The sequence below is a fragment of the Eucyclogobius newberryi genome, unplaced genomic scaffold (genome assembly GCF_026437365.1).
Source record: "Eucyclogobius newberryi isolate DKJ021-1_F unplaced genomic scaffold, fEucNew1.0.hap1 SCAF_20, whole genome shotgun sequence".
Classification (NCBI taxonomy): Eukaryota; Metazoa; Chordata; class Actinopteri; order Gobiiformes; family Gobiidae; genus Eucyclogobius; species Eucyclogobius newberryi.
In genome coordinates, this window is record NW_027315835.1 from 20495196 (window position 1) to 20514885 (window position 19690).

The window sequence follows — 19690 nt, forward strand, 5'->3', positions numbered from 1 at the left end:
GCCCACATCTCTGAAGTTAGTTGTGATTATTGAAGCAAGACTCTGAACAACACATGCCTAAAATGTCATGTGTCAAAAATAAAAAATATAAACTATAATCGGTTGCTTATTTCTAACTACTTATTAGAAATGTCACTATGAAGAGGCGGGGCTTATCAATTCTGCCATTTTGAACAGGAAGTCAATGGAGCGGTTACTATTACTACACCATTTTAGATTTAGAATGATGATTTACTTATGTTACAGTTCAATACTATGTACCAGGAAAAAAAACATAATATGTCACCTTTAAGAATTTATTTTATACGTGGCTTTTTTAGTTAGTATGTCCAAATAATTGCCCTTGCAGATCAATAGAGGGTTGACAATGGCTTCCAGAAGGCCGCCAAAACGTCTCGCTCTCAAAAACATTGTCCGGACGACTTCTATGGAAACCTTTAGTATCATGGACCACTTCTGAAGGAATGAGGAATGACATTGACGTCAATAATGATGTCTAAGCGGAAGTCAGAAACCACTGCACTGGCCAGACTACGCATTATGAGTAAAACAAGTCATTTACCAACAGAATATTACACAATTAAAAATGCAACATCATCTTTCCACGTGTGTTCCTGACCTCTGCGAGCTGACTCAGAGGGTCCAGGACGTCCTTCTCCAGCTGCAGCTCGTGTTGCATCAGCTCAGACGCCAAGCGGTTCTCTGCGTCTCCGCACACCTCCATCATCTTCCTGTAACGTGTGTGGAAAGGACATTGTTGAGGGTTTCTGTTGGCGTTCAGGTGTAATATCTTTGGTGAAAACAGAAGGATGACATCTGTGCTCTTGGATATGTGAAATTAAACCGGGTCACAGTGATGTCACCAGACCCCACTGCCAACAGCCAAACCTGGGTCAGAGAGCCAGGCTGGAATTCTGCATTTCATTGTGAGCTAAATGGATCAGATATTCAGTCCCATCGTGTCTATAAACAGAGACTTCTCTTCTTATTACTGCGACACAATTGGTTATTGCAAAATGTTTCGAATAATGATTAACTGAAGATTTTTACTGTAATTTACATAGAGTTCATTTGAAAAAAACAGATACGTGCCATTTAAAAAAGGCAATTTAATCATAATATTGTCATGTTTTCAAAAGCCAAATCTATTTTACTGCACTCTAAATATTATTCCATCCCTCCGTGGTGAAGTCCACAAAAACATACCTTTCTAATAATGATAAGATAGCACAACACAAAAACAAAATACTTTTGGACATTTTTTTGTTTTTGTAATTATTATTCATTATTGTTATTTTTTTTCCCCCTCAATACAATTTTTTTAGATTTAATGTCAAACGTTCGGCTTTTTAATGTAATTTAAAAGTCTTGCCCTTTCAAACTTTGCCTTTTAAGTATTTTATTATGATGCAATTTTTATAAAGAGATACACACAGAAAAGAACACTATCTTTTCTTAACACAAAACGACCAGAGAGTGTAAATCAAAATAATACCATTTAAAGTTACTCGCAGTAAGATTGTCAAAAGTACTGAAAATAAGATACTAATTGACACTAAAACTAGAATCAAAACTAGATACTAATTTGAGCAAGTAGCTAGACCAAAAAAATGTGACCTTTACATGATTTTGAGCTTCATCAGAAATAGTGTAAGATAAAGAAAGTGCTGAAAATGAATGTTTATTGACAACACTAACTGGTTCACTTTCTGTTCCTCTTCATTTCCAGACAGTCGCACTGTTGCCAGTGCGACTTCACTTCACTTTCTGCTCCCTCATCTTGAAACTAATTCATCCTGCAGTGTTTCAGTTTCTTTCAAAAACTCCAAAACAAAAAGGGGCCAGGCTCGTCCTGAAGCCTCATATTTCACAGTCTCTGGGGTGCATCTGCTCCAAATAGCAACGGTCGCCGGGGGGAGGGGCCAGCCAATCAATCCCAAACTCACCCTATCAACGAGTCCTCTCCCAGCTGACTCCCGCTCTCCACCATGGCCTGGGACAGCGCTGTCAGGGGGAGCTTTTTCTAGAGGAACGTAATGCACAATGATTAGATTAGTGTGGTCATGTAAAAGCACGAGCTCGATTGTACAAAGGAGAAAAGTCAATTAAAAAGAGCGCAATGAGCCACAAATCTCATAAATCCAAATATATTAAATAATACCAGATGACTTGGGCGCACATAATATTTGATGAAAGAATCGAGTCTCAAATAAGCTCGCACAGGGACAACAAAAATCATGAAAAAGTATGTCGTTTCATTGTTTAGAAACTCTAGCCATCCGCATTTTAATAAGATGGATGAGGACAAGTCGTTTTAAAAATAGTACTACTTATTTCACCAGCCTCGTGTTGCCATGTGCAAAATATTTCTCACGATACAGACAACTCATTTAGCCATCAAATGAACTCCCAACCCAGTGAAGGGTAAAGACATTCCAGAGGTAAACTAGGACAAATATTCTGCATTATCTATATTGTTATTGGCCTTTAAACATGCTCTTAAGTATCTTTGCATGTCATGTTTTAGAACGTGAAAGAATCCATTACTTTATATCTATGAGGTGTTCCTTTCTCTGGATTGGTGTTAGCAATCCATCTACTGGCAGCAGGGGGAATTACCATGGGGAAATAAACAAAGGTTAGCTTGTCCACGAGTCTGGTTATGATTTGTGGACTTAAAAACAGCGTAGAAGATCTCAAATCTCTACTTACGATGTCACAAATAGGGGAAATTTGGAACCACATGTTTTTTGAGGCTCGGAGAGGAAAGACTTACTAAACAGGATTCAAATACAATCGTGGATGAAGCTAAACTCCAGGTCAATTATAACATTATTTCACAGAATAAAGACTTGTGTTTATGAGATTTGCACTCTTTTTGCCTTGTATTTTAATTGAAATGTACACAGCCCCCCCAACCATTTTGAAATTGTGGCAGAGCTAAAGTATATTTCTACAACAGAATGGAAACTGATAGGAATTTCCCGATGAAGAACCAGGAAGAGGAAGAGGGTCGTCTGTGCTACAGGAGGAAAAGTTTAGGACACATTCAAAGGAAGAGAAACATCCATCAAAATCTGACAGCGGCCATTTATACTGTATTTCTTTACAGTAAGTTTCCTGTTTGTTTTTTTTGCGAGACCCAAAGGGAAAGTGTCATGCAAAGAATGGTCTGAAGTTGATTAAAGCTGACAGATGTGTAAATGGAGGATGGCACAGACGGAGGAGTAGGCCAATGTAAATAATGTATGGTTACCTGACCATTTCCTGTATAGAGGCGTGGTACGGACTGTGAGGTGTGGGTAGAGAAACACAGGCAATTGTCAAATGTCTAAATAAGGTTATATTTCACTCTACAATCATTAAATTACATTGGGATAATAAACATACTGTACATGAAGGTGAAATGATCCGAGTCGAGTGGCAGTTATTGATAATGCTCCAGTTACTGAAACAGGGACTTTTCCTCTCCTCTAAATAATCTATATCACTGTATTTTAATCAATTATATACAGTATTTAACATATAGGCCTAAATAGTGACCTCAAAGATTAACGGCAGAGTTAATCCATAGTACAATAGACTGTTTGAAATACTATTTTGAATATTCAAAATTCTAGAATGGAGGCGACTAAATAACTGACATCAGATCTAATTGCAAATGAGGATTTTTAGCTATTTTTAACATGAAACAGCTACATTTTTGAAGTTCCAGGGTAGAAATGTTTGCTAGTTTGCGTCTCCATAAAAAATAAATAAAAAAAGAGCACAATATACAATTTTCTAGCCTTCATACAAAATGTTTTCATCACGTCAAAGAATAAAAATAAAATATGTATATGTATTTAACTAGGCTGTGATATTGTTTAAATTTGCCAAAACCTTCTAATTTTATAATATTCTGAGGTTAATCCCAGTTTCTCTGTAATTGTACTTCACTTTTGACTCCAAGAGTTTTGAATGTTTTTGTTTACATACTTTTAAAGAGTCTATAAGAACATTCTACAAAGTCTAAATGCTGTTTAACTTCCACCGGTCCCAGAAGTACAGTTATGACATTGTGGCTTTACTACATAGAGTACCTAAAGTTGTTTAAAGTTGTATAAAACAGTAAAGAGCTCTCACGTGTCTCTTCTCTGCCTCGGCCCCGATGTGGCCCTGCAGACACGACACCATCCTCTTGTGAGTGTTGTGGGACACCACTCGCACCAGCTCCATCCGCCGCTCGATCTGTTCGCACAAAAGCACAACAAGGAAACATGAAAACATTCTTTCAAATAGATTATCCACAAATTGTTCAAAAAGGAGTTGCAATTGGCTGATTTTACAGAAAAACGATTTACAATAAGGGAAGCACAGATCGAGTAATGCAATCGATTCACCATCTTACAATACTGATCCGATACTCCAATTAGCCATATTGAGAAGAAACACATATTTAAACTTAAACCCAGTAAATATTAACATGTAAAAAGCTCTTTTTTTTACTCTGGATAAGAAAATGTATGGAATTTCATGTTTATTTATAAATCCATTATGCTCTAATAACTTCTTACATCCAACCAACTGATCCAAATTAGAAATATATAGAACACATTGCAGTCAAGTGTTGCATGTTTCTTGCCAAACAATTGGCCTGGTCTGAACTTGCTGCAGCAGCATCTTCTGCACAGATCAGCTTCTGATCAGATCCACAGCTCCTTCTCACCTCGACCCAGAGGAGCACAGCACAAACAGCAAATCAAAAGAACTATTCCACCTCGTTTGCACGTCAGTCATTAGCTTGTGTTCCAGCAGATTGAGAAGCTTCTGCTTTTCCTGCTTTAAGAGAGCTTCTAAATGGCCGCCTGGACAATTCATAATAAATTAATGTTGTTTAAAAGTATGATACTGTGTGATGCCCGTTGGTCAAGTGGTTAAGGCAAGACACACCTATGCCAGGCTCCGGCCACGATGTCGTGGTTTGCTGCATGTCCTCCCCTCTCTCTCTTCCCCTACTTCACCCTGGCCCTACTTCACCCTGGAAAATTCTATTTATTTATTTATAAATAAATAGAATTTTATAAAAAAATATCGATACCGAGTCTGTGAGGATATACATATATTTTTGAACACAACCCTAGTACAAAGCAACTACCAGTTTGACACACAAATCAATGCACATTAACTCTTTAGTGTCCTTCTCGCTTGAAGTCCAGTCCCAGGAGTTGCATGTTTGTAATCTGTGCTCGGCCTTTTAGAGCAGAGAACATTCTGGATAATAAAGTCCAGTTCCACAGAGCCATTTGATTTGTATCTGCCTCCGGGGACTCTGAGGGTCAAAGGTCGAGGGTGATTGATTCCTCTCTGCTGGTGCAAAACAACACAGGAATGTTGGCTCTAAAAACACATGACTCATCAGATGCAGCGCCATGGCAACGGTCGCCAATCTGTGACCAAAACTGTGACCAAAAGTGTTCTGTTGTGGATGACGGAGACCATTTTGATTGTCTACTTGTGTTGTCAAGTGCAAAACAAACATTACGCAATGAGAAAGTCGTATTGATATTTACGATACAAACGGCTTGATGACTGTTCTGGCAGCGCTTGTGAGAAAAGCTAGAGGTTCGTACGAAATTGCCAAATCCATCGCAAGTAAAACTGGTCTTCCTAGTGTTTTGGCAATATGCTGACTGCTGTGGGGCGGTGCAAGATGCCAAACATGTCCTCATGAGTCAGGATAAACACGGCTCTAAATATAAAACGAGAACGACGAGGGCCAGAGGGCGATAGGGGCCGATACGCAGAAAGACAAATGCACAGAAAGAGAGGGAGGATCAGGCCAAATTCCAGACGATTGTTCCAAAAACAGAATGGAGACGGAAAGCGGGAATTCCACAGCCCCGGCAGCAGCAGATATCTGCATTCACTCCCCACAAGCTCTGGAGCTCTTACGTCATGGCCGACCTGTGACATTCCCTAAACAGCTGGATTGAACTTAACAAACGCGTGAGCCTGGGAACAGTGTTTAGTGCAGAGATATCCTCATGTAGGACCTCTACTGACAAGGATTTTAGCATTTGACTAGGCAGCGATTCTCTTTTTGATTAGTCGACTTGTTAAATAATCATTTCTATTGAATATAAAGACTTTTAAAATACATTTTTCACCAAATAAATGTTGAAATATGGTGACTGAAGCTTCTAGACAAGAAGTTGCTTAATCATTGCAACCCTACTAATGTTTACTTGAGTAGTTTGAGTAAATTGTATTTTAGAATCTTAATGGGAACATAGCTTACATTTACACAATATTTGGATGAGCTTATACAATTTTGGCAACACATTTTTGGCAACAATTACCAATTATTGTATAATTATATTGGTTTGAATTTAATGACTAGAGAAAAAGTGCGGTACCTTGATGTTCAGTATTTAGTTTCAAATTGTGCCTAGTTTTATTTAATTTTTGTAGCACGATGGCTTTATTTGAGAGGACAGTTGTAGCATGAAATGAGGAGAGGTAACAACTGGCAACAACTACATATGTGCAATGCCTCAAACCACCACACCACCAGAGAGCACACATTTACCATCTTTGTCATTTTATATAGCTGGTCATATATATAATAATAGATTTGTATTTTATGGAATTTTGTATCAGAGTTAGCTCACAATTCCATGGTTATTTTGAACATAAGTTTGACATTACAAGTCATTTTTCATGTTCAACTGTTTACGGTTACCTTATGTGCATATGACGGGTTCTTGTATTTTTCTAATTATGACTTAATTTGGTGGGATAGTCCCTGTGTTCAATATTTATCATAGTTTTAGTCATAGTCACATGGCTGTTTGTGAAGAAAAATGTAAAACTAAAAAATGACAGGAAGTAGAGACGAGTCCTAAAACAGAATCCCTCTGTGATGTAATCAATAAACGAGATTTCATTGAAAATGCCGGGACAATTTACACGCACAGTTTTCTCCAACAGCTCAAACAATTGTTTAACAAAGTAAAAGGTGCTATCAGGTATTGTTATTTGTCAAATATTAGCTATTGTGTAATGGATATGGATTTTGGGATCGTTTACAGTATGGTTGCTATGGAATTGCCTCTACTTATTTCACTTTGGTTGCCCATGACCAACAAGGAAGTTCAATTATATATAAAAAAAGTACCAAAATTGATAACTGGAGAAAAATAGGCAAACATTTTAGTAAAATTGACTACGTTTTAGTGAAATGTGTAGTTTAACGTGTCGTATGCACTTCAAACCAACTCTTAGTGTAAACCGTTTTCAGTTCTTCAACTCACTTCTGTAGCACTTGGATCAGTTTAATCTGGGGACTCCCCATAAACCAGTTCCTGCATTATTGGAACTTGGCCGACGACATATTGCAGTCTCCTTCCTCGCATTGTCTGTGTACACGGCTAAAGCATCCACAGTGTACGGAGGAGAGGAGGGGGCCGAGGGCCCGAGGGGAGCAGGGTGTGTGTTTTCCTCTGGTTGCGAGATGAGGTCAGCACTGAGTCGAGTCTGTGACGCGTCCCGAGTCAGGGAATCCCGCTGCTAAGGAGCACAGTGGAACGTTCACACAAAGAGTAAGTATAGTGTGCGCTTGTGTTTGTTTACTGGTTTCTAAGAGAGGAAGTGAACATGTCTGGACAAGTACCGAATAAACCTAACATGAAATGAAAAGGTTAAATAAGTTGATTCCTCAGTTAGCAAATGCCCAAGTTGTGGTTGTGAGACATGGGACTGAGAAATGCTTCAATTTATCAAATGCTGTTGGAAAGTCAATGTTTTCAAAAGTCCACATCCCATTTTCACATCTTAATATTGAACTTGAATGTCAGTACTTGCTAGTTTGTACCAACAACAGTGATTTCCATCCTAGAGCCTAGAATTATAATGAAGGGATGGCATTTTAAATTGCCAGTATAATATATCATTTCTATTGATTAGTGTAAAAAAAACAGATTGTATAGGTCTGGGAGAAGGATGTCCCGTCCAAGACATGACACTATGACCCCACACAACCTAAATACATTATTTTAAATCTAAGTCCCTCGGTACCATCTGAGTGTCCCATTATTTTTTGCCTTTAATTGTTTCGATCCCTTTACCTACTTCAAAGAGCACCTGTCTCACACTATCTGACCCATTGACGCACTCAGTTTTTCCGGTTGTTATAGGAGAAGGATGTTGGAGTGGCCGACGTATCCTCCTGTTGTGATGTTATGTGATAATGTTATGTCCCCAGCAACTATGTAGCACTCTGCCGAAAACAAATAGCCTCTCAAGGACAATTGAGTTTATTCTATTCTAGTTGTCCTGTATTATTTGCAAAGATACATGTGCTGACAAGTTCTGTTTACCAAATCTTTCTCAATTTGTTAGCAAAGTTACAATAGTTAGTAGTATTTTGTTTTTTTTCTGTACAGCAATCACATATTTTAGTTGCTGCCTTGCCACAGGGACAAGTTTTTGCACCAAGACACAAACACCATTCTCTTACTTTCTTTTCAAAGTAGAACACCAATAAATATCCACGCGCAAAACAGTACAACTAAATTCAGCGTGACTGCAACAAGCAGTAGCTGTGTTATGGCTTTGCGTGCAACTTTAGGATGCAGTGGTATTTGGAGATTATTCCTGTGGATACTCGGGAGTCGGGAGGAGCGGGGTGGAATGGACAGCTGGCACAAAAATGCTTTCTGGCCATTTGCCGGTATGGACAACCGCATACAAAAAAGGCAGGCAGCAGATGAAAGGGCAGTGGAGAAGGGGAGGCCGAATACAGAGAGCCATGACTCCCACCTGCGACGCTAACGGACACCAATGAAAGACTGTTGGAAAACGGAAGAGGGGAAGACTTGCTGATGGGTCAATAATGTGCAGAAAAGGTGTGCTTGGAAGTGGGGATGAAATCTGTTAAGGGATATAATTGATCAAGGACGCTATGCTAAGGATAATGAACGCTATAATATAGAGATAAGCAGGAAAACTGGCTTAGATCTTTTAATATACACCAGTTCAAACCTTACTGGAAAATACAGTCATCGTGTCCTTGGGCAATACACACACCCTTGTTCTCTCCTAAACTCAGAGTACGTAGCTTGTGTCAACAGGAGGGTTATCGGTTTAATAAGCTGCCAAATCACGTAGCGACCTCTAACAAAAAAGCAAATTGACGAGATAAAAAAAAAAAAAAAAAAAGTATTGTAATATAAATGCGCAAACTACAAAAACAAAAAACTTAATGGCCACTTTTGAGTAGTAATATCTCACTAACACATTGTCAATTTGTTTTTGTTTTTTTGCCAATAAAGCAACCTGCTCAACTTTCATCGCAAGATTAGAACTCATTTTGTCGAAACTACACTCTACCATTTCAATATTCCAGACATCTGAGACGAGGAGGAACTAAGATGTTTTGTTTTGCGGGTAAGAGCACTGGAGGAATTAAGAGGTCACGCTATTTCTGGCCATGGTCCCACACTCTTCTCTGCCTTCTCTTTATCACACACTGAGTTCCTGTGCAGTGAGAAACAGTGCTCTGCAGACTCAGGCACGATCACGTCTTTGAGTTCACTGTCTGGCTTTACTTTACACAGGGACATCCTCTGTTCACAAGTCCCTTAGCATTAGCAATTAGCAATTTAGCTGTCACTTAGCTTTGCACTTCACATATCAATTCGTGAGGTATTCTGGGCCTTTGGGAGCTGCTTGTTTATGTGCCGTCGTCACAAAAAGGGTGGAGGATGCCAGACATTGTGGCTGTGACACGGAGCAATTTGTTTTAATCCCTGCAAGGCCTCTGATTTGTACAAAAAGGAAAAAGAAACACTCTGCATCACTGTCTTTGCATCGCACCCAGAACTTCAGCCCCGACCTGTACCTGCTGTCTGTGCCTCTTGAAGACCCAACATTTCTGAGGAGGAGACCAGGTTTATTAAGCCATCAATCTAGACTAACAAATTGACAAGTTCAGAAGTTGAAGAATTGTCCTGTTTTCAGTCTCTACTGCTTGATCGGGACATAAGTAATCAAAAATACATGCTGCCGAGTTAAGTCTTTTTAGAAGCTCTAGCTCAAAAAGCAGTGCTAAATAGCTAAAATATTGAATAAAATAAATAAAATTGTGAGGCCAAATTATGAACTGGATTGCAACATTGATTTACTATAAATGATGTCAACATCTTGTCTTCTCACAGACCCAATCTTGTGTCTTGTCCCATCCCTAGTAACCATTAACAATGATAATAATAATAACTTTTGCAGTAAATCTTCCGTACACTGGGACAAATGTGACGGATTACAAAAGGGGACGAATAAAGGACTGACTTTCTACAAACTACGCTTTTAGTTTTTGTCTTTTTACTCTCTGTGTCTTGTTCTGTTTGTTTGTGGGGGAAACAATGCATTCATTTTTATGTAGAAGAGCTGCTTTGTCACCCACAGCAAACGCCCAGTTTGGGAGTTATATTGTGCCAAATATTGTGCCAAATACAGAAACATTAGCTATGGGCTAAATGCACTGCCTGCTGTATTTTAACATATACAGTTAAATGAAGTTGTGACTTGATTTGAATTAGTTGTGCTAATAGTCCTATGACAGGTTAGGCATCACATTTCACTAAAACGTAGTGAACACAATTATATTTCAGATTTTACTTAACAGTTTGCCATTTGTCCCCAGTTTAATTCAAATTATATTTTTTGTATGGATTATAATGTTACTTCCTGGTTGGATATGGGCAGCAAATATGACAAAGGTGGAGGTAATTCCACAACTGTTACCTAGCAACCATACTGTAAACAAGTCAAAATACACACACACACACACACACACACACACAAAAAGGCTTATGTACCAAATATTAACATTGATTTGCAACAATAACATACAAATAAAATATTTAAAAATCAAACAATGTGATTTACAGATTTTGTTTTAGATTCTGTCACACAATGGAAATGCCCCTTCGATGAACATTTCAGACCCCTAGAATTTTAAGTGGGAGAAGATACAAAATCACAGGGTGTCCAAATACTTTTGTTCCTCACCCTTGTATGATACTTTTATATTGTTAAATTACTGTTTAAACCGTCATAAAATTGTGTCATTCTAAGTGTAAACTGTCTGTGTTTTCAATGGCACGTCGCATATTGATGATGCAGGTGGATCAGGAGGAGGGATTCTGCTTTAGAACTCAGCACTACTTCCTGTGAACTTTTATATTTCCTAACAAACTGCAACTGCAACTATCCTACTGAACCATGTCATAATTAGAAAATCAGAAGAGCATGTCGTATAGACTTTAAAATAGACATATTTTGCCAAGAAATGTATTAGAAGAGGGAAAATGTTGTGTTTCCTATTGAATAAACAGAGAATTTTGCCCCATAACAGACCACAGACCACGGCCCCTTATATGACGCATTCAGCACTGTATCTATACACATTATTTTAGGCTCTATATAAGATGTCTACTCTACATTTAATCTAGTTATATCATATTCAGATTTAGACAACTTTATTTATCTCCTGCTGCAATTAATCTAAGCAGCATCAGCAGATAACAGCAGATATGTGGAACTGAATGTAGAATGAGCTTGGCCTGCAGGTCTTGCTTTATTGTGGTGGAGGGTGCACCAGATGTTTGCAGTGGCCTGGGGGTGAAGTGTATTGCCTAAGGACACCACGGAAGGGTTCAAACCGCCAACCTTCTAGTTTGTATGGAGCAACACGAGCAACATTTTTACTGCACAACCAAAATCGTCCTGCATGTCTGGTCTCTGACGTGCAGTGGGAGTCAGCGGCGGATGAATGATTTACCTGCAGGAGGTCATCGCTGAGCACTTCTGTTTTCTCTGCTCTGTGGGTGAGAAAAGACAACAGAGGAGACACTGATTAGTGCTGACGGACAGGCAGACACCCCAGATAAGTAACTGCAATGCATGACACAGTCAAGTCATGTTCAAAATATCTTAAGGCAGCTCCTCCTGACAAACTGGTTTTAGCGTTCGTCCAATTATTCAACATTCTTATGCCATGGGAAAGTCGCACAGAAGGTAGAATCGAATGACTCACCAAATATGACAGACACACAAAATCCCAGCCTAATAATAAAATGGCACATAAGTGTTAGCCAGTGCTAGCCAGAGTGGACGCAATCTTACGGCCCTGTTCAGCTGGGGCCTATTAATAGTAAGCTAATAGTTGTGCTGGGAGAGGTCAGACAGATTAGGTTCACTTAAAGGGAGAAGGCTGGGAAACACCGGCTCAGCTCGGCACACTTATCAACACCTTCACACGGTGCAGAAGGCTCGGGCACAAAAACACACCCAAAACACCACAGCAGACAAGGACCTTAATTGCTGTACACAGTTATTTCAGGAAATTATGAGAATAGAATATGCTTGGAACAAATAAAAACTGGAATAAATAATGTTCATATTTTCTTGTTTGATGGTTCTGCGTACGACGTAGGTTTTTATGATGTTATAATTTTGACTTATTGTAATTAGAAAATACATGATAAATAATAAAATAAATGTTAGTTTTACACCAGTCCAGACGCAGTTTGTGAATAAAAGTTCAAAAATATGTACCGTATATGTAAGTAGAACAGAGTGCTGAACATACTGCTGACATCACAATAGGGAGACCCGGAAGAAGCAAATGTGTTCAACCCTTTAAACATTAATTCAACAAAATAAAGCTGTTCTTATAATATAAGAACAGCTTTATTTGACAAATAAGATATATTATATCTTATTTGTCAAATAATACAAACAGCTAAACTGGAATAAAATATAAATAAAATGATCTTAACTACAATTTAGTCAAATGTATTATTTTATAACCAAATAATAACTTGCTGAACCTGGCTGATGAACAGTAGCAACATTTGATTTCTATTATTATTGTTATTAGTCAATAGTTATTATTGCCATTATTATCATCATTGAATAATTGTCGAGAAAATAACATTACTTCTCATTGTAAAATATCGGTTTATATTTACCACAAATAACTAAATAAACTGACACATTTCAAGGGAAATTGTTTATGAATGGTGGAAAAGTACATTTTTTAATGGGTGGAAGTGGCTGGACACATCACATCCTGTTTTCCTATGGTCTCAAACATTCCAAAGCTCTTAGCCCAACATAGAGCTCATGGACTTGTATTTGATAACAGTCTTGTATCACTTTATGTCTGATCTGGACCAATAAACAAGCCAACAGACTACAGACCGACTGCATCCTGTGCTCAGAAACAACAGTCCCGAGTCTGCGGTGCATTGTGACTTTGAAGAACCATGGTCTCAATGTGAAGCAACTTTTCCATTGATTTTCTTCTTGAAAGTGGTTTCTGTCCCGACATCTGTGCATGGCAAAAGAGACAAATTAACCTATTCAGACCAAAGTGTGATGCAACAAAAGCTCTTTAAGGTCTGTTGTCATTGTCTTCTTTGAACAGTCAATTTTATGGTGGTCTATATAAGAAGTTCTGTAGATTCCTGCTTCATTAAACAAGACATTAGGAATAAAAGGCCAATCAGCTGCTCTTTTGTGGCAAGATAGGTGTGATTGACAGCACATTTATAACAGTTAGCTTTGGTTGCTTCTATCTCGTTTCTTTGCAAGAAGTTAGACGTACTAGGCAACATGAAAGCTAATGCTGCTGCTAGTTTGCTACTGTGTTTTTAACAAATGTGTACTGTCATTACCCAATTTGGCAGGGTTTTTCAGCATGCCCAGATAGTGCTGAGGTTGCTATAGTAACCATACTTGTGACAAACCTTAATTTTGAGATTCGCTCAAATTTACTCTTGCAATATACACAATTTTTCTGATAAATGCGTACTCAAAGTCCATAAATATTACACATTTGAGCTGCTGGCGTTACAAAACGGAACCGAGTCAAGTCTGACGTAAGATGTGAAATGGCAAAGTTTGCTAATAATGAGCTAAAATTATCACATTTGTTACGCTTTCGAACATTAAACTCTGTGAAATTGTTACAGTTTGATACATCTACATTTAAACTGAGCACTACTTGAGGCCACAGCCACAGTACACACATAAAAGTCACAAACTTTTATGAGTTAAACAGGTTTAAGTCAGTTTAAGTGCCAAATCGGGTAATGACTCTCCTCTTGAGCACAACATTTCTGAAGGAGCATAGACATGTTCCCACAGCCCTGTTTTCTTGCATCTAAAATATAACCAAACCTAAAATCAAACCTAAAATCAAACCTAAAATCAAACCTAAAATCAAACAAATGTGGGGACAGAGTTGACCCACCTTACTAATAGTGATGGACTTGTTTGCCTACGCTAATCAGCCTTGTGCTTTTATTAACCACACAATTCAAGCATCATTTACGCATCAAAAAGTTAGCGTGATGCTATAATGCTAGTTGTTTGCTAAGTTGAAACACAAAACTACACTCCAAATGTTGTTTTAGTGCATACTTTGTGTACTTTATTGCTAGTTTTCTACCTTCCTTGTCCCGCAGCATGGGGCTATAAACCTGCAGGTGGTATAACATTTAAGCAAATACATATGATTAGTTTGCATAATGAACAGTTATCACATGCAGGCACACAGATAAATCTTTACGCGCAGGCCTCTAGCAAATGTCTCAATTCTTTTTCCCTTTTCACACACAAGGCAGTTTCTCCAACAGTTGATCGGTCCCTTTAACCCAGATGAAATGTTTCCAAGTACAGTACGAGCAAATGAACTGGTCTAAAACTGGAGCTTGGACTGAATCCTTTACCCCTCCAAAAACAACGCTCTTTATGAACTCTAGTAACCTCTTTAGTGACTTGCAGCTGCTTCCAATTACAATACAGAGTCCGGGAGCGCGTGGAAAAGGCCGAATCAGATGATAGTTTGGTGTTTAGAAAAGAGGCAAATATGAAGGGGATGGGGGGAGGAGGGAGAGACTTGTGGGTGCCGAATGACAAGAAATGTACAAAAGATGAGAGGGAGGATTTTTACGGAGCTGGTGAGGTCATAGGTCCAGAAGCCACAAGCGCGTACAAGCAGTGGAAAATATAGAAGCCATGCAGTTTGTATTGTACGAGATTGGGGGATAGAAGAAGTCCCAGAATCGACGCCATGTTGTGGTTGTGTTTACATGCTGGGAGGTTCCTCATGTGGCGCTGTCAATAAACCATGCATTAATCAGTACACTTTATATGGAATTCCACATCAGTTTATCCGTGATATAGCATACGTTGTCCTACTGTCAAAAAACGGTTAATTTGGCATGTCTTAAAAGTGTGTATCACAGGTTTTTACGTTTTTCAAATTTTTACTTCATTTGGTATGCTTATTGTACATTTGTTTTGTTTAACACCAATTGAATAGTTATTTGTGGAGAAAACGTATAAACATCTGTAGAGAATGACAGGAAGTGACATGACACTAGGATGCCCATTCCAGTCAAAGTTTAAGCCTTATTTATGCAAAGAAACAACTTTTTGATGCTCTAAATATTACTTCAATAAAAAAGGTGCTATCATATATTTTTATTTGCGTAATAAAAAAAATGTGACATTAGATGTGTTTTGGTGAAAGTGAAATTATTTACCTAAAAATGTGATAACTATTTTATATTTTTTTAAGCAAAATTAAAAATATATTTCTCTTAGCTGCATTTTAGATCAATGAGTCGTCCAACCCGTCAGAGGCCTTTAGTCTGATCCTTTTCTTGTCGCAACAATGCGGGTTTAAAGTCTTTTGTGATAAATTATGTTGTAGATTGATTCACAAGGCGATGGGGCATATGCACTATTGAACACGTTAGGTATTAATTTGAACAATTATTATAGACAACTAAAACGAAAGTTGAGAAATGGTTAAATTAAGTGCATGTTGAGTGTTGATGTAAAATACAATGGATGACCAGGAATCATGTAAAAATAAAATTGAGACTCTGAGACAGACAAAGAGTTTGAGTAGAACAAATAAGAGAAAAGACAGACCAACAAAACAGCTTTAAACCACAAAAAATGGAACTTCTCAAACTGTTTTCCCATAACACAGTTCAAAAAGTGTGCTATTTATGTCTCATGGGTTGAAACTAATGAAAACAATAGAAACCAGACCAGAGCGTATCCATGCCAACAGTAACACCAAGCACTGCTGAGTAATCCTGCCCGGCTAATCATGTTAGCCTCTGATACTTAACTGTGAACTTGGTAACACACCATTTCACAAACACACGTTAATGTTCCTTTATAATCATCTACAAAAATAATCAAACTGCAAATACATGTTTAAAGGCACTGTACTTGTATTTTTACTGTCTAGTCTGGTTTTATTGGTTTGTTAAAACGTATTCCTCACACTTCAAAAGGAACCTAATTATTCACCGCGATGAGTTTATTAGCACTTTTCACAACACACACAGAGTTTTGCTATCACTGTAATGCTAACAACAACTAGCATACTAACAGCGCACTATGGGCTTATAGCCTTTTTTAGTTTATTGTAGTGGTTTAGTAGGCTACAAGCTTTTTATTTGCCATCTAATTCAATAGTTTTTGTCTTTTTGATAATCCTCTATAAGCCTCACTGTTCTTCCAATCCACTTCATGCTTAATTCATTTAGCTGGTCCTTTCTTTGCACAGGGGGAAGCGAGAGGTGTGAAAAGACACTCATGTTTTCCACTCTGTGCACACATCTGGGCAGTGCAGAGGACCTCGATTTCACAATTTAGCCATTTTTCCACATTGTTGATTATGAATTATTATTAATTTCATTGATCGCCCAACCCTAAATGAGCCTATATGAAGAAAAACAACGAAGAAAAAACAAACAAACTGGTACATCCCCTTTAACCACATGAGTTATAATGTTCTTTGAGTATTATTGGCTAGTTTCAAGATGTTTCAGAGTTTTTCTTTCTACAGTACACCAGCCTATTGCTTCTCATTTAAAGCTAAATTATCTACCAATACTGTGATAATGTTGACCTTCAAATAAGATATGTGGCTCCTGTTTTTTTCAAATGTAGGTCAAAACGTATTATTCCCAATTCCTTATTCTCCCAATGCAGGCCTCATCCCAATTCCGTGCGGGACCATCCCACGACAAACTCTACAACTGTTTTGAGGCGATCAGCTGACACAGATCTGACCCCGGCCCACCTCAGTGTCACATTAGGCAAAGTGCGACTCCTCGAAACAGCTCCGGTTTCCATGGCGATCTGCTATATCAAAATGAGCGGGGCCTAGACAATGGCTGTGAGGAGGACCGGGGCCTGCTCCACTCGCAACAGTTGGCAGCTTAAGACGCACGGTAATGGATACTACAGCGCATGAAAGACCTGCTGGAATAACAGAGTGAGTCAGCCCTTTCAAGCTCACTAAACTAGCACTATGAAGAATTTGTTTAACTTTTTTTAACACAGACATTAACAGGACAGTACGGTGAATGTAAAGCCTGAACAGCACGTCCAGTCTGTCTAAAAACGCTCTCAAAAGTTCATCGGACAGAAATGATCTAGAAGGTTTGTGTGGGTCTGCCAGGCGGTGGGAAACAAAGGAGCGCTGACAGCTGACACACCTCATTATGCTCACTGTAGAAACGCCCAGTCACCCTTCTCTGTCAGGTCGCCGCTGAGCCCCCGCGAGACCGACTGACACGCTGCAAAACCTGTCCAATGAAGCAATAGCTAAACTAAACAAATCGGATTCAAACGGTTTCACGTAAAAGCAATGGTCATTTTCTCACATTTACTCAAAGCGGCTTATCTGACTTCAGTTACTTGAGGTTGATTGATTTATACTGGAAAACCTGCTAATCCAGTATTACTGTGGCTTTGGTGTAGCTGGCAATACAATCCGATACATGCATTGGGTTGTCCATACAAGTGAAGTTTGCAATTAAATGTTGCAGTTGGGGTGGCAATATTAATCTCACTGCTATTTGAATCGTAGCTGTAAACGTGACTTAATTTACGTGATTTCCTCTGATACAATAAATAAAAACATCCTATTAAATTCAACACAGAAGCGCATGCATATAGTATTTTCTTGAATGCTAATGCGTCTAGCGTATCTAACATGTGCACATAATCCTATAATTAAAACATAAATAGGAAATCTAAGCGCAAGGATTGTTCAAAATATTGCAATTTGATATGCAACATAAGATTATAGAGAAATCGTTCATTACAAACTATTCAGAATTTTAAGATACATATGTATATATTTTTGATAAAAAATTATACAAAAAAGCCTTATTTATGCACTTTGATAATAATGCTAAATAAAATAGCATTTTCTTATTATCAAAATTTCTCGTATTGCAACCCGTTATGGACCAGACTTTTAGGGCCTGACCAAACAGAAATGAATGTAAAACATTCCTGCAACAGAATTGATGGCTTTGACATTTAAGGTAAATTAAACTTCTCAGGATTGTAAAATGGCAAACAAATGTGCAGAAATATCACCCTTTTTGCATATCTTAAAATGCATAAAATCCAACTATTTGAGTTCAGAAAATAGACAAGCATTGCCTTATATATAGATGAGGTAAGGTAGACAATGACACCCTTTCTTCTTCACCATGGTAACTAATTCTAAACCCTTATCTATAGCAGACAATTTAAAGTGATCACATATCTAGCCTCATCTTTACACTTCGACTTGTGATCTCATCCTACAGAGTCACTTTGAGGTCATCATTGTGCTGCTGCTGATTGGGTTAAGTCATCCCCTGCAGACTCGTTGCTATCTTGCACTGTCCTGCCAAAATTAAGAGAGCAAAAAGTTCAAAGACAACAATGACTCCGTCCACTGTGATAACATTCCTCGCCATGCTACTTCTTCTCGTTCACATGTTGTTTTTCCTGTTCTTTTACCTCCAATTACTCTCTCCTTTCTCATCTCTAGAAAGCACTGCCATGCGTCTGGGAGGACGGCTTCCTGTTTGCAAACTCAGGAGGAGAGATTTCCTACAAAAGTGCTGCATTGCTGGACACAGTGTTCTGCCATTCGCACAATTGGAGGAACCCAGGGGGCGGCTTTGGGGCCCTTAAACTTCTGAAAAAAACATCTATCTTAACAGGCAAAACAGGGAATGAATTTTCCTTGTAACACATTTGCTGACAGACGAGTTTGAGACAATGATAACCCTGATCATACTTAAAGCTACTGCAAGCTCGCCACATCACGAACATAAGTCTGGTTTCTGCATCACCGGTCTGCTCTGCGTTGATTTACAGCAGCTACCGGCGCAGAGGAAACTACGAGTATTCCAGATGCCCTGTTCTCTCCTCAACTTGAATTTTGGCTGCGAGGGAAAGACTCATTTGGATGCAAAAGTGTGGCTAACCATCAAAGCATATTAGCAATTTCTATGCAAATGAAAAGATGTGCGGCTAATGTTATATGCTAAAAAATGTGATTCTTTGTTTTTCTCTCAACTTTGTCCATAGTATTTTTCTCATTTCTGTTTTGTTGCAATACTGACATTGTAAACTCAATTTCAATAAAAAAGAAAATTGACAATAGAATGTTGTAGAATGTTGACAATAGAAATTATAGTACTTGTTTGTTATCATGTTGTCTTATTAAAAGGGCTGAAAAAGCTCAAGATTGTTCAAAAACTATTCAGGAAAGTTCCCATTTTTTGTTTCACTACTTTGTTTAAATGAGTAAGTTTTAATA

General features: G+C 38.3%; 1 protein-coding gene across 3 annotated transcripts in view; it reads right to left on the minus strand.

Moving 5' to 3' along the window:
- The window catches only part of arhgap17a (Rho GTPase activating protein 17a), a 30688-nt gene extending 18513 nt beyond the window's left edge, over window positions 1-12175 (minus strand). Inside the window, exons 1-6 of one of the 3 annotated variants that reach the window (XM_072455547.1) lie at window positions 12080-12173; window positions 11825-11864; window positions 4126-4230; window positions 3257-3289; window positions 1947-2023; window positions 620-731 (exon numbers count right to left, since the gene is read on the minus strand). In XM_072455547.1, coding sequence (XP_072311648.1) covers window positions 620-731; window positions 1947-2023; window positions 3257-3289; window positions 4126-4218 — 315 coding nt within the window. In that variant the 5' untranslated portion in view covers window positions 4219-4230; window positions 11825-11864; window positions 12080-12173. Of the gene's footprint in view, window positions 1-619; window positions 732-1946; window positions 2024-3256; window positions 3290-4125; window positions 4231-11824; window positions 11865-12079 lie in introns of all 3 variants that reach the window. The other 2 variants (XM_072455549.1, XM_072455548.1) reach the window with 2 other exon arrangements.
- Window positions 12176-19690: the final 7515 nt, after the last annotated feature.